Source organism: Chiloscyllium plagiosum, unplaced genomic scaffold (genome assembly GCF_037043375.1).
Source record: "Chiloscyllium plagiosum isolate Xiang-an unplaced genomic scaffold, Cpla_swu_hap1 HiC_scaffold_26, whole genome shotgun sequence".
NCBI lineage: Eukaryota > Metazoa > Chordata > Chondrichthyes > Orectolobiformes > Hemiscylliidae > Chiloscyllium > Chiloscyllium plagiosum.
This window is the reverse complement of record NW_028270164.1, coordinates 12446538-12465923: the sequence shown is the minus strand read 5'-3', so window position 1 is coordinate 12465923 and position 19386 is coordinate 12446538. Positions and strand designations below refer to the sequence as shown.

General features: G+C 40.1%; 1 protein-coding gene across 1 annotated transcript; it reads left to right on the top strand.

The window, feature by feature from the left end:
* Window positions 1–7690: 7690 nt before the first annotated feature.
* On the top strand, window positions 7691–19060 carry snrpe (small nuclear ribonucleoprotein polypeptide E). The gene is made up of 5 exons (XM_043716423.2): window positions 7691–7840; window positions 10721–10747; window positions 11056–11118; window positions 14928–15006; window positions 18844–19060. Exons 1-5 carry the CDS (start codon window positions 7787–7789, stop codon window positions 18897–18899), a joined length of 279 nt encoding a protein of 92 aa, XP_043572358.1. The 5' UTR covers window positions 7691–7786; the 3' UTR covers window positions 18900–19060.
* The last annotated feature ends 326 nt before the right edge of the window (window positions 19061–19386 follow it).

The following is a 19386-nucleotide window of genomic DNA, read 5'->3' as shown; positions in this document are numbered from 1 at the left end:
CATAATGCTGTTCTCCCATTCAAGAGGTGACTGGTAGTGATTTAATCTGAAGGTTCCCCATGACGGGTGAGGGGAGAGGCTGAAAGGAAAAGTCCTTTGTGGCAGCCTCAGTAAGTGCAGGAATTGAACATCTCAAACCAGCTACCCAGTCCACTGAGCTAACTGACTCCTCTACATTATTTAAATACTAATAGAACATTCAAAGCCAAACTGAAATGATCAAGGAGCAAAGGGGCCCTTCTGCCTGAATGCAAAGTTGCTCAAGGCAGAGTGGTGAAAACAAAAGCAATATACCACATGCTGGAAATTTAAAATATAAAAAAAACTGCTGGAAACAGGAAGCAGGTCAAACTATTATGGAGAAATGGCAGATAAGAGGGGTTGAAGATTATCAGATTCATGATCTTATTAAATGGCAGAGCAGACTGATGGGCTGAGTGGTATCTAAGAAGGAAAATAGTTAACATTTTCAGGTTTAAGGACAATCAGAACTGAGGAAGAAAAGCAAAAGAACAGATTTTCAAAACCTATTGCTGGCTTTCCTCCGTTCTAATGAAGGGTCAAGTAGCCGACCTGCAGTGAGGAGATTTTCCACATTTTCTATTATTTCACAGTAGTAATAAACGGTCATTTGTCTGAAACATTGTGTCATTTCCCAGTGGTTGATAGCCACTGCTGCTCTTAATGAATTTGATTCAGTTAGCAATTTCTAAGTCTGTAGATCGCATAAATTTGGGAAATGTAGTAAACAGACTTCAGGGGGACATGAACTGGTAAAATGGGTAGGCACATGGATGGATGAAACTTAACTCCAGGTAAAGCATTACATTTTGGTCAAAAGAAATATGAACTAAATGGTACAAATTTAAAGGAGCAGAAATTTGAGTGTATTTCCACATAGAAAACAGAGAAAGCTTTTAATAGACATGAAATTCTTTGCTTTATAAAAAAAAGTCTTCTCACAAACAAGGATTGTTTTCTAAAATTAATGAAATGCTGGTGTAGGCCCAGCTGGAGTATTGAATCTGATTCTACCAGCCACACTGTAGGAAGGATATCAAGGCTTTAGGTTTAGAGGATCTTAATGAGCTGGGCAACAGGGATGGAGAGAATAGACAAATTGGAGATTCGAGCTGAAAATGTGTTGCTGGAAAAGTGCAGCAGGTCAGGCAGCATCCAAGGAACAGGAGAATCGACGTTTCGGGCATAAGCCCTTCTTCAGAAATTGGAGATTCGGTAAAGTTGCTTATAAGATCATGAAATGAATTGCTTAGAATAAATAAGAAAATGTTATTTTCAGTATGAAAAATTTTGATAAGTCAGGCAATGAATTAAAAAAAAAACCTGGCAATAGAACCAGTAGTGACAAAAGGGGTGTTACAAAAATGGGGTAAACCCTTCTAATTTAATTCTAATTTAAACCACACACAAAAGCTCACCTAGCCTTGTAATCTGTTGAACTATGAGAGACAAAGAACTACCCAAATTCCACTATTTAAAGAAAATCTTTCAACAATTTAGTTTTGAACTCCTCGGGAAAACGTCCGAGTCTGAGCTTTTATCTGCCACCTGCTTCATCCTATGTTGTGCCCTCTTTAGGTTGTTTAGTTAACTCACCTACTCAATTTAATCTCTCCATCACCTCCAGTACATAATCTAAATGTGAGATCCCCGACTTTGTTCCTGTCAATTTCTCTGTAATTAATTTCAAAGGTCCTCTCACTTCATGCCTGAATATTAACTCAAAGAGAGTAAACTGAGAAGATTCGTTTGGGGCATCTCTCATGGCAAACAATACGAATGGGATACCTTTATCCCAATCATTCGGGTAATCCTGACAGTATGGTCTCAAAATGGTCTTCAGGGTCTGATGCCACCTTTCTAAAGCTCCCTGGGATTCAGGATGATATGCACTTGATTTAAAGTGCTGTAGACCTAAGCTATCCATGACTTCCTTAAACAGCCTAGCATTAAAATCAGACCCTTGGTCTGGTTGAATCTTTTTGGGTAGCCCACACGGCGTGAAGAAAGCTACTAACTGCTCTACCACCCTTTTTGCTTTAATATTCCGTAATGGAATTGCTTTCGGAAATCTGATAGATACATCCACTATGGTTAGCAACTACTGGTTCCCACTTTTAGTTCTCGGGAGGGGACCTACACAATCAAGTCCCAACCATGTGAAAGGTGCTTTGAATGCAGGAATTGGCAACACAGGTGCTGGTTTTGTTACTGCCTGTGGCTTACTTACCATTTGGCATGTATGACACGTATGGCAAAATATAACCACATCCTTGTGCATTCCAGGCCAACAGAAATGCTTTTGTATCTCAGCCTGAGTCTTCTGTACACCTAGGTGACCTCGTACAGATAGATCATGTACTCCCCGTAACACTTCCTATCTGCTACCGTCAACACAATCTGGTGCACTTCTGCCCATTTCTTTACTGCACTAACCTGCCATGGTCTCCACTTTCATCCTGGAATTCTATCTTTCAGATAATAACCCTCAGGAATATTCTCTGCCTCCTTTTCAGAGTACGCATCCACATATATATCTTTTATCGTCTTGTCTTTCTGTTGTAGTCCCTTAGCCCTTCAGTACTAAACACTTCTGTTTGACCCTCTGCCTGTTCAGGTTTTTCCTGCACCATTATGTCAAACATTTAACTGAACCTCAACTCCTTCATCTTTCTCTTTAGTTTTTGCTTCGTGCAGTGACTTATGATAGTGGAATCTTGTTACCACACAGTCTAAGAAAATACCAGGATATTCTTCTTTAACTCCTCAGTTTCCTGGTCTTCCTTGGGCTTCTCCACAACAAGGGGTGTCACTCCCACCTTGGATCCTGCTAAATCTGTATTCCTGGAACTGACATTCTGTCAATCCCTCCCACTGTTACTTCCCCAGTCTTGAGTTGGCACTCCAACCTGATCTTACATAAGGGAGCGCTAAATGTCTGCCCATCTATTCCACAAATTACCACTTTCTTGGGTAACAGCTCAGAAAGAATGCATATTCGCTCATCCCTTCCTATCTGCGACTGGTTAGACCTTGTATCTCTCAAAATTATAACTTCTTGCCCTTCTCCCCTGTTCTTTCTGAGTAAACGTTACTTACAAAGGCGAATTCTTTGTAGAGATCAAGCACTAACCCCATACACAGCCCCTGCCTAGGCTGTGCACACTCCTGCAGCTCCTTGGCCTTTTTTAGGGTTTCCTTCACTACTTTCACTAATGTTTATGTTCTTTTCCCACATTTATTCCTACAGTACCTTTCTGTAACGACCAGCACTGTGACTTTACGTGTTCCACTTTCTGGCAGTGAAAACACCTTCACCCAGCGCCCTTCATAAACCACTGGTACTGTAATTTTCTGTGTCCCACTCCATTACAGTGGAAACAGCTGAGGCCTTTCACTTCCTTTTCACCCTTTTGGGGTTCTTTTGGAACCTGTGGTAAACATTTACCAGTGTTCTCTACTCTTTGTTTTGTAGTGTAAGATCTCCCCATCTCTCAACTTCTATCCCTTACAGAATGAAATTCTTGCTGGAAGCTTGTCTTATACACCAATGTGTACTCATCTGCCATCTCTGCAGCTCTTCTCATTTCCTGAACTTTCTGTTCACCCACATGGAAGTGGGTTTTTAAACTCCTCCAGCAGAATAATCTCTCTGAGAGCCTCATTGGTCTTACCTATTTTTAAGGCCCGCACCAATCTATCAAAATGACTGTTTAATTCTTTCAAACTCAACCTAAGTCTGACCTGGTTCTTTCTTTATGTCTCAGAACCGCTGTCTATAAGCATTTGGTACCAATTTGTAGGCACTTAAAATAGCCTATTTAACCTCTTCATAATCCCTTGACCCATCTGACAGCGCTGCAAATACCTCACTAGCTCTGCCTACCAGTTTAGTCTGAACTAGCATTACCCACAAGTCCGTCTGCCTAGCCAACTTTTCAAATGGAATAAAGAAGGCTTTGATATCTTTCTCATCAAAATGTGACAATTTATATATATATACACTACCTTCTCTCTTCATTTCCATCCTGTTAACTTGATTTTCTTAAGACGCAATTTCTGAAGTTCAAACTCTCTCACTATTTCTCTTTCTTTTCTCTCTTTTTCTCTCTCTTTGCTCAGCTAAGAACGTTCTCTCTCTTTCTTTTTCCTCTCTTTCTCTGCTTCCTCTCTCTCTTTATTTCTTTATCTTCTAACTCCATTTTCCTCAATTGTAATTTAATTTTTTCTAACTCTACTGCACTTGTCTGTTTCTCTGACACACCTTCAGTGATTCCCTTAAAATTTACTTCTATCCCAATTTTAACCTCTTTGTTAATTCTGTAAGTATGATATTTTTTCTTTCCTTCTAAACTTTCTTGGCAAATTTGGGAATCATCTTCAAACCCAGAACCTTTTTAGCAATTTTAAGGGCCATTTCTCTCTATTTTAATTTAACCAACTACAAGTAACCAAAATTAAACAAAGTGTCTCATCTGTGTTTTATTTAAAGATCTAGGACACTAACTGGCAAGCATTTAAACCTACTCAGCTTTTCTCATACCCCAAATCTATTCAAACCTGTCCAAATTCCAGATGAGCCCCCAAACTGTTATGACATGGGCTAAACTCTTCTGCTAATTTAAACTAGACACACAGAAAAGCTCACCTCACCTGGTAATCTGTTAAAGTATGAATGACAAAGAACTACCCAAATTGCACTATTTAAAGAAAAATCTTTTAACAATTTATTTTTTAACTCCACAAAAAGAGAATATTAAACAACAACTATCCACACTGTAAGCCTACTTTGTCTGTTTGATTTATCTACCTCCCACTCTACAACAATATACTGATCCAATTAAAAAACCCTGATTAAGGTTTACAAAAACATCGAGTTTCAAAACCAGCCAGCTGTCGACCTTCCCTTTGTAGATTTTCCGGTGTGAGTTCTTCAGTCTTCGGCTGCCCAGGTCTTTCATTGATAAAGGTACCTTTCAGAAAATGGTGCTGTGGGCAGTCTGTATTGATGCTATTTGCTGCTCTGGCTAACTGTTCAAAATGCCTGATATTTATACCCCAAAACTTGATTTATTTCACTGGTTTGATATCATCAAAACTGTAAAGTTCAAATTCAATTGGGTTTGACTGGGTCAACTTCATAATGGGGGAAAAGAATTAAAATACCGTGATTTATATTCTATAATGCACTACTTGAAAGGGTAAAGAAAGCAGGTACACTCCAACTTATAAAAGAAAATTGGACATAAGTGGGAAAGAGTAGAGGAGAGGAATTAACGGAATAGCTTGCAACAGCCTGAACATCCACCTCATCGAACCTGACTAGCCTCACCAATGGCAGGGTGTGCAGATTCATGTCGGACAGTTCAGTTACCTCACGATTCACAACTCATGTTACCAGTGGCTGGAACAGCCCGCTGGATATCAAGCCCTGCCAGAAGTTGAAAATTTTATCAGAAGTCACAAAGTTACCAATTTTCCTATATGATCATACTCAGATTAACAGTAAATGTGAGCCAAGCTTCTGTACATAATGAGCTACTATTTGTTTGATTTGAATAGTTGTTTACCTGTAGGGAAAATCTATGAACAAGTAACATATTACTCTACTAACCCTTTTCATAAACACCTCCGACACACACATGCATGCCAACAAAAAGACAGTTTAAGGATGAAAGGGTATTAAATGTTGGTGAAACAGTTCAATAGCATCAGGCTTCAGGATTCGATGGAGGAGTTCCTTTTGTTTCTAAGTCCTTCAGTCCTCTTATCCTTTGGATTCTTTCACTCCTTACAGGAGGCACACAGCAACTATTTCACATATTAAATGATGTTTGCCTTATACTTTAAAAACAGCAGCTTACATCAACAAATGTGAGAAAGAAAAGTGGCTTTCTTTAACTTCAGGTAATTTAACAGAGAGAGACAGCCTACCACTCCTTCCAGAAGTCTAAGAGCTTCTTACTGCATTGTTCACACCCACAAATCTACCAGGAGTCCAGAAACTAACCTGACAATTATTAGCATCCATAACTGGTCACAATTCCATAAACTAATTAATTTGTTGTTGCTGGCCAAATCTTTGAAACTGGTATCATGCCATCTATTTACATCCTCCCCCACTGCTTGCAAAGGAAAAGTGTAATATCACTTACAATAGGCTCAGTAACTTACCTTTTAAAAGTACAACAGTTCCTTCCTCAGTTGTTTGATATGAAATAGTCCTTTGACCAAATCAATACACAATCAAATATAATGTAACATTAAAACATATATTCTTTACACTGCGGAGTAGAAAGAAGTCATCCTTGGTCTCAAGAGTCTGATTAAGAGCATGATATTGCTTTCTGAACAATCAGGTTGAACTCAAATGTTAACTCTGCTTTCTCATCACAGATAGTGCCAAATCTGCTTAGTTTCTCCAACACTCCTTTTATTGCCTGAACAGAAGACCAAAATTGCAATCATGTCACAAAGTTGCACATTACTGAATATAAATAGCACAGAAAAGGCATGGTTGGAACATACCTCACTATACTGGACTAGAACTTCAGAGTCTTGAGAGCATATGGACATAAACACACAAAGAAGTTTAGTCCTTACCTAACGTAATAAGTCAATGATTAGCATGTACAACAACATTTAATGTATAATGAATATAGAATAATAGAAAGTAGCACAAATTGGCGAGTGGGCCCTTTAATCCTGCTCCCCCATTCAATATGATCATGGCCAATCAATAGTGTTTATTTGAGATCTAAATTTGAGCTCGGTCCTTGGCTTTGCTTTGCCTTCAAACAGTCTGTAAAGAACCTAAAATTAATGGTGTGGCATCAACCACACAATAAGGAAATGTTGCTCATAACAGAAGACACATTTTCTCATAAGATTTCCTCTTGCACTCATCAGGTGAATTAAAAAACAGCTTCATGGGAAAACCAATGTTTATTTCTTTCACAGCAGGGCGCTCATGGATAAATGTGTTGGCATAGAAATTAATACGGGGATGGAAATGTGTTGCTGGAAAAGCGCAGCAGGTCAGGCAGCATCTAGGGAACAGGAGAATCGACGTTTCGGGCATTAGCCCTTCTTGCAGGGATCGGAGCCGGAGTCATGGCGTACCGCGGGCAGACACAGAAAGTGCAGAAAGTGATGGTGCAGCCCATCGTATCCTTCCAGTGGGTGGGGAAGGGTTCCGATCGCGGGCGGGAAGGAGGCTAATGCCCGAAACGTCGATTCTCCTGTTCCCTAGATGCTGCCTGACCTGCTGCGCTTTTCCAGCAACACATTTCCATCTCTGATCTCCAGCATCTGCAGACCTCACTTTCTCCTCATAGAAATTAATACACCAAATAATGATGAGTGACAATTAACTGTCAGACTGAGTTTAAACTTTACACCAGGCGGAGGGAAGGGGATGAAAGAATAAATATCTCTAAATGCTGGTTCAGTGGCCCCCCTACTCCAGTAAAACAGAAAGGTTGTGATAAGAGTGTTATTTTAACTTGTTGTGGGGCTAGTTTCCCAGAACCAATATCTCCCTGTGGAGCAGGTCACAGCCTCAAGCCCCGCCCATTTATTACCATAGAAGCGGGTCCCCGCCCATTTATTACCATAGAAGCGGTGCCCGCCTCCCAGAATCCGCCGCGCAGCTCGGGGGGAGGTCAGAGGTCACGGTGCGTGAAGCGGGAGCCGCCATTTTGTCTCCGTTTTCTGTTGGTTGTGTTTTCTTCTTGAGGCGGTCGCAGGGATCGGAGCCGGAGTCATGGCGTACCGCGGGCAGGCACAGAAAGTGCAGAAAGTGATGGTGCAGCCCATCGTATCCTTCCAGTGGGTGGGGAAGGGTTCCGATCGCGGGCGGGAAGGAGGATCAAGCTGCAACTCGAGGCCGCGGGCCTGGGCCTGGGCCTGAACCCGGACCAGACTCTCGGCCCGGGCCTGCACCCGGCATCGCGGCCGTGGAGCCAGCCTGCCCCTTTCTCTCTCCATGAGGCCTCCTGTGTCGGTCAATTTGCCGTGTCATTGGATGGCGAGCGGCTCCGCAGCACGAGCTCCATGTGCTGCCGGAGTCCGCCCTCACTCCCATTGAACCCCGGCTTTTTAAACTCACTGTTTTAAGGTTATGTTCCGTCCCGTGTTTAGAGCATCCTCAGGACCTGGAAGAACCGGTTACTCCTAGGAGTTTAGAACAATAAGAGACTTTATTGAAACAAAGTGGGATTTTAGGGAGATGCAGAAAACGTCTCGCTTTGTGGGGAAGCTTAGGTCTAGAAGATATAATCTCTCAGAGCAAGGAGTCCATTTAAAACAAACGGGGAACTTATCCTGACCGGTGGTAGTGAATCTGTGGAAGTCTTTACCACTCAGCTGTGGAAGCTTTGTCATTGAGTGTATTAAAGGTTGAGGTAGATTTTTATTTTTTTTTTTTATTTTATTAAACAAGTTACAAAACAGTTTACAAAAAACATTGACAGCTGTACACAAAAGGCAGCAGTTTTACAAGGGAGGGGAGCAGCAAAGCTAGGCGAGGTAGATTTTTAATCGGGAAAGGAATCTAAATTTATTGGTCAAAAGACAGGAAAGTGGAATTGAGGATTATCCGATCAACCATGATCTCATTGAATGGCAGAATAGTCAGTGGTCTAAATAGCCTACTTCTCTTATGTTTTGTAGGAATTGTTGAAACTAATAATCTGATATGCAGTGTGGTATGTTGTGGCAAGTGTAAAGTAGTTGTTCAGTTGTTTGGCACGTGGGGAGCCCTCATAAAGTATGATTGACATTTATGTAGCGCCTTTTAAAGTAGTGAAAAGCCATGAGTATTACTGGACAAAATTTGTGTCCAGGCCATATGAGATATTTGATTAGATGGCAAACGCCTGGTTAAAGAGGTAGATTTTATGATTTGTCTGGAAAGTGGGGTATGCAGTTAAATATATGCAGTCATAAATAACAAAGCACCTATAATCAGGGATGCTCAAGAGGTTTGAATCAGATGAGGGCAGAGATTTGAAATTGCTGGAGAAGTTCACCAGGTCGGTCAGCATCTGTTCAGAGGAAGGGTCACTAGAAACATTAACTGCTATCCCTGCGCAGATGCTACCAGACCTGCTGGACATTTCCAGCACTTTGTATTTTTGTCTTTGATTTTACAGCACCTGCAATTCTTTTAGTTTTTATGACAGATTTGTATAGTTGAGCAATATTGCATGGTGGAACTTGAAAACAAAGATGAAAACTTTCACATTGCAACATTGTTTGACCAGGAAACATTATAAATTGATTGAGTGTAGGGGTGGTGGATGAAAGAGCAATCCATTTGTTTGAATTGAAGTTAAATACTGCAGGATAAATGACATGGGAATATGTGCAAAATTGTGCATCATTTTGAAGCCACTTTATTATGCTACCATTATGAATTCCTATGTCAATGTTTATAAGAGCAAGTTTTGGTATAATACTGTTGCCCTGTATTTGTATCCATTCTGCAACTGAAGTTATCGAGAAAATATAATTATAATGTTGCTGTATTTACAGGATCATGATAAATGTGGGTATGGCAGTTTTACTGAGTGGAAACTTTTGTAAACGTACCGAATCTAAACTTTCATCAGGATCTGGACATTAATATGGGTTTAGTCTCAGACCTGAATGTCACCTAGGTAGTGGAGTTAGCTGTCAGTACAAATTTGGATGCACCCAGCTTCATTGATTTTTGTTTTTGTCAGAGCCAGGTATAGACTTGTCTTCTGAATTTGATTCTATAGGCTAAAAGGGGGAATACTACTGGGGTTCATCTTCCTGATCCCCCAGTATATGCATTCTGAAAATGGTTGTTTGTGAATGTGGGATGAGGGTACCATTTGAGTTTACGATGCTCTGCAGTTTGTAGACAGTTATTTGAGATACATTTATTAATAACTATTTTTGGATTGACTTCAGTGCTGACATTAATCGTAGTGACTTCCCAGGCAAACACAACAGTACTGTGACTGTAAACAATTTTGAGATAGGTATAACTATGCATCATATTTTCATTAGAATGGTGCCCATACCACAAACTGATTATCCAACTAAGCTCAGTGGTGAGTATTTTGTTCAGATAACGTATTGTTTGGATAACTGATCTGATTGTAAAACAAGTGGTAATTTGAGTGCCGGTTTTTCAAACAAGTCTCTGTTATCTTTCAATGTCCGCTATAATGCCGTTTAACTGGTAACTGAATGTTGAGTTGCCTAATGCCGTTTTTACAGGTCCTTGGGATCTTGTTCGGATAATCCGAAATTTGGATAATCGATATTCAGACAATTGAGGTTGCCTGCCCATCTCATTCAGATAATCAATATTGTTCTATGTACCTCGTATGCTGTCTATAACCAGTCTGTGGTATGGGCACCATTCTAATGAAAATATGATGCCTCTTATGATGGAGATGTTTATTATATAATATATATGTAAATATGGTAAAAACAATGACTGCAGATGCTGGAAACTAGATTCTGGATCAGTGGTGCTGGAAGAGCACAGCAGTTCAGGCAGCATCCGAGGAGCTTCAGCAAAATCGACGTTTCGGGCAAAAGCCCTTCATCAGGAATGTGGATTTTGCTGAAGCTCCTCGGATGCTGCCTGAACTGCTGTGCTCTTCCAGCACCATTGATCCAGATATATGTAAATATGTTCCTTAACTGAGTGCAACAGAATCTTATTTTCAGATACCTTCAGAATGTAAGTACTTACTGTTTAACTTTTTACATAATTAAGTTATTGTGGCAGTGGTGTTTGATTGTACCTGCTCATAAGTGAACCCGGCTTAATAATGACTGCTGCAGTAGTTCATCAAAGAGCAGTTTAAATCTCGGCTTAATTGTATTCTTTTTGCTGAGTCAGATTTTGAGTTCATACCCATTCCAGAGACTTGAACACAATCTAATCTGACTCTAATGCATTACTGAAGGAGTGTTGACAGCTTAGAGATACTGTTTTATTCAAACTATCTGGATATAATTTGTTTCTGACTTTTTTCTTTACTTCAGAGATCCAGGATCCAAGTATGGTTATATGAACAAGTCAACATGAGGATAGAAGGCTGTATAATTGTAAGTATGAAAATTAGCCTGGAGTTCTGTTGTGTAGTTAATTGGGTTGTGAAAAGTGAATCAAGCTGTTTTGGTTGACAACAGACCAGAAAACCTGAAGTTGCATCAAGTTAGTGCAACCATCAGATGTTTACTATAAGTGTGATGCCAGCTATAAATGCGATGTACTGTTTCCTTGTGCAAACTTGTACAAGATGGAACGATGGTGGTTTAAAGTATAACCAACCCCAATAATGCAAGCATGAGCCCTAATCTCAAGACTAGCTATACAACAATGCAACTTGAAAGAATTAGCTTTATTTGCTTTTGGAGTTGACTGCATGGTATCATCAGTAGAAAATGGTGAAAAATACAGAGGATTTGCAAACCTTTATCTATAGCCTAACAGCAAGATAGATTAATGAAATTGGAGTCCTTAATTTGTGGTTTATCTGCAGTTATTAACATGAATGATCATACAGATAAGGAGTCCTCTTTACCTGCTCTGTTATTCAGTCAGATTATGGCTGTTCTGATTGAATAGCACATCCGCATTCCTGCCTACCCGCAATATCCATTAACTCCCTTGTTAGGCAGGAATTTATCTGTACAGTCAGTCTCTGGGTTGCAAGCAGGTTCTATTCTGGGGTTTGTTTGCAAGTCGATTTGTCCACAAATTGGAACACAATACAGGGCAATATAAAGGAGTTGTTCATAAGTACAGGAGATGTACATTTGTTAGGTCTTTAATTAAAAAACACCACTGTATGAGATTGCATTTGTAAATTGGGACCATGCTGGAATAGTATCTTCTTGTGGCTATTTGTATACTGTATATGCTTGTACAGGAATAATTTTTAATTAATTGTGACTCCATGTGCTGCACATTGTTCTTGTCTGTCCTGTAATGGTATTACATTTTTTGGTGGGGATAATATTGCATATATCCCTAGCTGATCAAATTTCATTTTTTAAATTCCAGCAAACCAGTAGAAAAACTGGCTTTCATTAAATTCTTTTTGTTGAGAAAAAGTTTTTAAAATTAAATCTTGGTGGAAACTTGTTTGTACATGCATGGACAACCTTTTTGAAGTTGGTTGCATAAATAGATATTATTGGGGTACTGGGACAATACGTTTGCGTAAGAACTTTTCATTGCATGTGTGATGTGTCCTGAATGTTCTTGCTAATCCAATTGTTAATCATGGATATTATGGCCGATGGGGGAGGATAAGGATGATATTTCTGACAGAGGCCTGAAAACATATGAAACATTCAAGAATTTGCTCACTCCGCTAAACCACTATGATACATTTTGTCAGCTTGAGCAGCAGTATAAGTTCAAGCCACTTGCAGTTGCAGAAAACTACTGATTTAGTTATCATTTACTCAGTGAGGACATATGGAGAATTTGTTGTTGCTTTGTCGAAAAAATCTATCCTTCTGTTGTAATTTAAAATTTTTTATTGAGAGCATCTGGGACAGATTTGTGTGTGGTTTATAAAATTAGAGAGCATCTACAGTAAGTTATTGGCATTGCTCAAGTCCTGAAAAGATATCATGCGGACGCCTCTATTTTCTGGGGAAGAGAATTCCAAAGGCCCGCGAATGTCTGAGGCAAAAAAGAAGTTCCTTATTTCTGTCCTAAATTGAAGGCCATTTCCTTCTTAAACTGTGTCCCAGTTTTTCCCACAAGGAGATAGATCTTTTCAGCATGCACCCTGTCAGTTCATTTCAGCATCTTCTTTATGTCAATTGTGTCGCCTCTACTCTTAAACTCTAATAGGTACAGACCCAGCCTGTGTAACCTTTCCTCATAAGATGAACCCCTGCTGTTCCCTGTGTATCCTAAGTATCAGTCAAGTGGACCTTAACTGAAATATTTGTAATGCTATTGCATCATAGAACATAGACATAGAACATAGAACAATACAGCACAGAACAGGCCCTTCGGCCCATGATGTTGTGCCGAACATTTGTCCTAGCTTAAGCACCCATCCATGTACCTATCTAATTGCCGCTTAAAGGTCACCAAAGATTCTGACTCTACCACTCCCAGAGGCAGCGCATTCCATGCCCCCACCACTCTCTGGGTAAAGAACCCACCCCTGACATCTTCCCTATACCTTCCACCCTTCACCTTAAATTTATGTCCCCTTGTAACACTCTGTTGTACCCGGGGAAAAAGTTTCTGACTGTCTACTCTATCTATTCCTCTGATCATCTTATAAACCTCTATCAAGTCACCCCTCATCCTTCACCGTTCCAATGAGAAAAGGCCTAACACTCTCAACCTATCCTCGTACGACCTATTCTCCATTCCAAGCAACATCCTGGTGAATCTTCTCTGCACCTTCTCCAAAGCTTCCAATCTTTCCTAAAGTGAGGCGACCAGAACTGCACACAGTACTCCAAATGTGGCCTAACCAAAGTCCTGTACAGTTGCAACATCACTTCATGACTCTTGAATTCAATCCCTCTGCTAATGAACGCTAATACACCATAGGCCTTCTTACAAGCTCTATCCACCTGAGTGGCAACTTTCAAAGACCTGTGAACATAGACCCCAAGATCCCTCTGTTCCTCCACCTCACTAAAAACCCTACTGTTAACCCTGTATTCCGTATTCTTATTTGTCTTTCCAAAATGGACAACCTCACACTTGGCAGGGTTGAACTCCATCTGCCACTCCTCAGCCCAGCTCTGCATCATATCAAAGTCCCTTTGCAGCCGACAACAGCCCTCCTCACTATCCACAACTCCACCAATCTTCGTATCATCTGCAAATTTACTGACCCACCCTTCGACTCCCTCATCCAAGTCATTAATAAAAATTACGAACAGCAGAGGACCCAGAACTGATTCCTGCGGAACTCTACTTGTAACTGGGCTCCAGGCTGAATATTTACCATCTACCACCACTCTCTGACTTCGACCGGTTAGCCAGTTTTCTATCCAATTGGCCAAATTTCCCTCTATCCCATGCCTCCTGACTTTCCGCATAAGCCTACCATGGGGAACCTTATCAAATGCCTTACTAAAATCCATGTATACTACATCCACTGCTCTACCCTCATCCACATGCTTGGTCACCTCCTCAAAGAATTCAATCAGACTTGTAAGGCAAGACCTACCCTTCAATCATTCCTGCATCATTCCTTAAATAAAGACTGTTCATTTCTACTATTTGTAATCTGTATAGTTGTGCTCTTGAAACTTAATGAAGTCAATGGATTAAATTGTAAGTTGTTGGGGTGACACTTTGTGTGAAATGTTAAGCTACTGTGCTGTCTGTCTGTTGCACTGGATATTAGATACTATGACACTTTTTCAAGATGTGTGTGTTCTGGTGTCCTGGTCACTATTTCTCCCTCAACTGATTATATCTTTTTCAAAATTTTAGTTTTTTTCAGGAATGCTGCTGGTTTTTTGTTTTCATGGGGGCATTAAGTTGTGTGTGTTTTGATCCCAAACACTGGTAACATTCAAGATTTGCATACTGAGAGCAACATTTGGTTTAACCTCAAAACCTGATGATTTATCATAGATGTGACAAAAAAAAAGTACTCAATTAGTAAGAACATCTTTGGATACCTTTTCTGTGGGTTTTTGGTGTGTCAGATCGATTTTCCAGCAGTAGAGGTCTCTGATTTCAGTAAAATCTATTAGCTGTATTCCCCTGCACAATTCTGGAGCATGGCTGAAATTCTCTAGCTTGAGTTTGTGAATGTGGATTTTGGTCCTGATTTGTAATTAATCTTCTTCTCTTAAGCTTGGCAAATGACAGTCCCAGCTGTTATGTAAAATAATGACTTTTTTTTTAACCACAGGGGTTTGATGAATATATGAACCTTGTTTTGGATGATGCAGAAGAAATTCACATGAAATCAAAATCAAGAAAACCATTGGGTAAGTTGGTTAACATAGTCCTCCTCTTTCAATAGTATATCTTTATTAAGAAATAATTGGAAGAAATTAATTGTGAAATCTCTTTTCTCCATTTAAGCTTTCCAAGGTATGTTCTCCTGCAGTGGTATCTTTTCTATTTAATCTGTTTCCTCCACTAAAACTCTCATTGATGCATTTGACATTTCAGTCTTTCTTTCAGGAAAAAAATTCATAGACTGTGTTCTTTCTTTGGACATAAGTGTCACTGGCAAGGCCAGCATTTGTTATTCATCCCTAGAACTGACTGAAATGGCTCAGCAACAGAGAGTAGTTAAGAGTCCGCCACATTGGTGTGGATCTGGAGTCACATCTTGGCTAGAGCAGGTCCAATGACATTATATACCACTAAATCAGAGTGTTTGTTTCAGATTATTGTCAGGTTGCTCTGTGAAATTACTTTACTGGATCTGCTTAACTTGGTGCTTAATGTACCAAAGTAGTGTGACATAATAGCGGGGGAAATCTTGAGTAAAATGACTACAGACAATGTAGCACTATAGTTGGTATCAGTTCTTTATGGATAGTAAAAAGGCAAGTCTGTGTGGCTTACTGCCCTGATTGATATCTGCAGTTAACAATGAAAAATGTTAATTATGGGTGGAGTGTGGGTCTGATTGCGTTGCACTTCCAGGAATGTTAAAGAATTTCATTCAAGTGGCAGCCTTTTGTCTCGTAAGATGATGGTTTGAGGTAGGGTGGTCAACTGTGTAATAAGTTCATCATTTTCTACAAAGACTTAGCTGAGTTTTTTGAAGAAGTAACAAAGAAGGGTTTAGGGTAAGAGGGGAAAAATTTAAAAGGGACCTAAGGGCAACTTTTTCACGCAGAGGGTGGTGTGTGTATGGAATGAGCTGCCAGAGGAAGTGGTGGAGGCTGGCACAGATACAGCATTTAAAAGACATCTGGATGGGTAGATGAATAGGAAGTGTTTAGAGGGATATGGGTCAAGTGGTGGCAAATGGGACTAGATTGGGTTGGGATATCTGCTCGGCATGGACCGAAGGGTCTGTTTCCGTGCTGTACATTTCTATGACTCTATAAGATTGATGAGGGCAGAGTAGTAAACATGATCTATCTGGACTTCAGTAAGGCATTCGACAAGGTCCCCCATGGGATACTGATTAGCAAGGTTAGATCTCATGGAATACAGGAGAACTAGCCATCTGGATACAGAACTGGATCAGAGGGTGGTGGTGGAGGGTTGTTTTTCCAGACTGGAGGCCTGTGACCAGTGGAGTGCCACAAGGATCGGTGCTGGGTCCTCTACTTTTTGTAATTTACATAAATGATTTGGATGCGAGCATAAGAGGTACAGTTAGTAAGTTTGCAGATGACACCAAAATTGGAGGTGTAGTGGACAGTGAAGAGGGTTACCTCAGATTACAACAGGATCTGGATCAGATGGGCCAAATGGGCAGCAAAGTGGCAGATGGAGTTTAATTCAGATAAATGCGAGGTGCTGCATTTTGGGAAAGCAAATCTTAGCAGGACTTATACACTTAATGGTAAGGTCCTAGGGAGTATTGCTGAACAAAGAGACCTTGGAGTGCAGGTTCATAGCTCCTTGAAAGTGGAGTCGCAGGTAGATAGGATAGTGAAGGCGGCATTTGGTATGCTCTCCTTCATTGGTCAGAGTATTGAGTACAGGAGTTGGGAGGTCATGTTGTGGCTGTACAGGGCATTGGTTAGGCCATTGTTGGAATATTGCATGCAATTCTGGTCTCCTTCCTATCGAAAAGATGTTGTGAAACTTGAAAGGGTTCAAAAAAGATTGACGAGGATGTTGCCAGGTTGGAGGATTTGAGATACAGGGAGAGGCTGAACAGGCTGGGGCTGTTTTCCCTGGAGTGTCGGAGGCTGAGGGGTGACCTTATAGAGGTTTACAAAATTATGAGGGGCATAGACAGGATAAATAGACAAAGTCTTTTCCCTGGGATTGGGAAGTCCAGATCTAGAGGGCATAGGTTTAGGGTGAGAGGGGAAAGATGTAAAAGAGACCTAAGGGGCAACTTTTTCACGCAGAGGGTGGCATGTGTATGGAATGAGCTGCCAGAGGGTGTGGTGGAGGCAGGGACAGTTGCAACATTTTAAGAGGCATTTGGATGGATACATGAATAGGAAGGGTTTGGAGGGATATGGGCCAGTTGCTGGCAGGCGGGACTAGATTGGGTTGGGATATCTGGTCGGCATGGACATGTTGGATCGAAGGATCTGTTTCCATGCTGTAAATCTCTATGACTCTGTGAGAAGGTGCACTGCAGATCTATTTGTATAAGTTCATTGGCGGAAAGTTGCAGTTGAAAAAGAAAACAAATATCCAATCCTTGAATTTGGTCTGTTTTATCATTTCAGTTGCTAAAATTTTATTGTACTTTGGAAAAATTCAATTATATGTTTACATCATACAATCATTTGATGTAAGGAATAATAATTGCCTAATGGTGCACGGTGTAACATCCAGTGCAGTGTCTCAAATAATTAACATTAAAGAATACATGTTGTCCATTTCTGATACTTAAATGTTTTTGCATCATTATTTTGCCAAGGCAGCCAACTGTAAATTACACAGCATTAATTCTAAATTTTTATAGTTGAAACAGAAGTCCATTCCCTTTTCACTTCTAGTTATATGCTTTTGGTTGTCTTTCATCAGACATCTACCAGTTTTGCTGAGATGCTGGCATTTTCTCATGAGTGTAAAGAGTTATGGATTTGAGTCTTATTCCTGCAGTTTAGAGCATTACAATGTTGAAATGTCAGCCTAGCTTCTGAGAATGTGCTTGTAGTGAGGGTAATGTCACCTTTGGAATGAAGCATTTACCTGAATACAGAAAAAGCGTCTCAGATAAAAGAATCCAGGATTTATTGGCTATAGTGCTTTGCATACCAAAAGCAAGGGAACTGCCTTATTTGCAGTGTAGTGTTCTGGAAGTATTCTTTCCTAATTTAGTCAGTGATAGTTGCTGGGTTGTGAAGCACTCCAGTAAAACAAACCATATTATTCTTTGTATTTCTAAATGTGTGGTAGGCATCCCAGAGCAAGTAGTGACTGGTTACTCCTATTGGGAGTCAAATGCAATTGCTTCTATTATTTCAATTTGCACCAAAATGCTAATTCACTTCAATAGTTTTGTGATCTTTTAACTGCACTAGTGTTGAGAACTTTCTTAATCATTTCTGTACCTATTTAAGTCATAGAAAGGCCTTCCATTAATGTATTGGGCAGGGAAGCTGACCAGATTTTCCTGTTGTTGAAACAATAATCTCTTCCTTTTTGTGCAAGCAGATATTGGGCCTGTGGGTTACTTTGTCATCTGAATGAATACTCCCCTTTAGGTAGTGAGTTTTCTGCTGAACTTTAGAGTAGGATTTGAATCCACAACCAGCTGACTTTGCTGCCAACTGACTCAAATTGATAGAGAGTAGATAGAAACTGGACCTATTAGAGTAAGTAAGGGTCAAGAGCAGGGGGGGGGCACTGATCTAAACTAATTGACAAAGGAACCAAAGACCGCATAAAAATAAACATTTATGGAGTATTTATGAACTGAAATCTGCAATGAATATACCATACTGAAAAGATAGTGGAGTCGGTTTTAATTACTGTTTTAAAAATAAATTTTAGTAAGCTCATAAAGGAGGAACGAAATGTCAATATAAGGGGAAAAGGGGATGTGATGCTGTAACACGAAACATCGTACCAGTATGACTGACTGTGTTGACACAGGGAAGTTAAAAGGAAATGGTTGTATGTTTTCGATAAAGTCTGTTCTTAATGAGTTTTTCTCTGTCTTTCAGGTCGTGTTATGCTAAAGGGGGACAACATCACCTTATTACAGAGTGTCCACAGTTAGGAATGGATTCACTGGCATTTCAATGCCTTACTTACTATGGGAAAAATTGAACACAACCTATTGATAACATTTCAGATACACTGTCGAATGAGTGACCAGGGCTTAAACTTTTTTTGAACCTCACTACAGTAATAATTTTGAATAAAAAAGTTATAACTGTCTATCCTTCCATGTTATTTGTAGTTGAACACAAAGATTGATACAATCTTATTTACTTCAGTTTGTTCCTGTAATTTCTGACTACTGCCAGCGCAAACTGGATAGTATGCTATTTGGCACCAAGGGAAAGCATGTTAGGATGCCTGCTGAAGTGATAGTCTGCAGTTTATTGTCTTGTGAGAGTATATAATGTTGCATTTTCTATTGTCTGGCAATCAAATGTTGAAATCAAATAGATTGATCCTCCAGCTGATGACTTAGGTGAACCTGACCAGAATAGCAGCTACATGTTGATCATTGTTGGAATCTGGCAGAGTGTCAATTATCA

Bases quoted from the DNA above. Each gene is read 5' to 3' on its own strand.
- snrpe (XM_043716423.2), top strand. From the start codon at position 7,787: ATGGCGTACCGCGGGCAGGCACAGAAAGTGCAGAAAGTGATGGTGCAG. The intron at 10,748-11,055 runs GTAAGTACTTAC...TCTTTACTTCAG, and splicing joins TTTTCAGATACCTTCAGAAT to AGATCCAGGATCCAAGTATG. The intron at 15,007-18,843 runs GTAAGTTGGTTA...TCTGTCTTTCAG, and splicing joins AAAATCAAGAAAACCATTGG to GTCGTGTTATGCTAAAGGGG.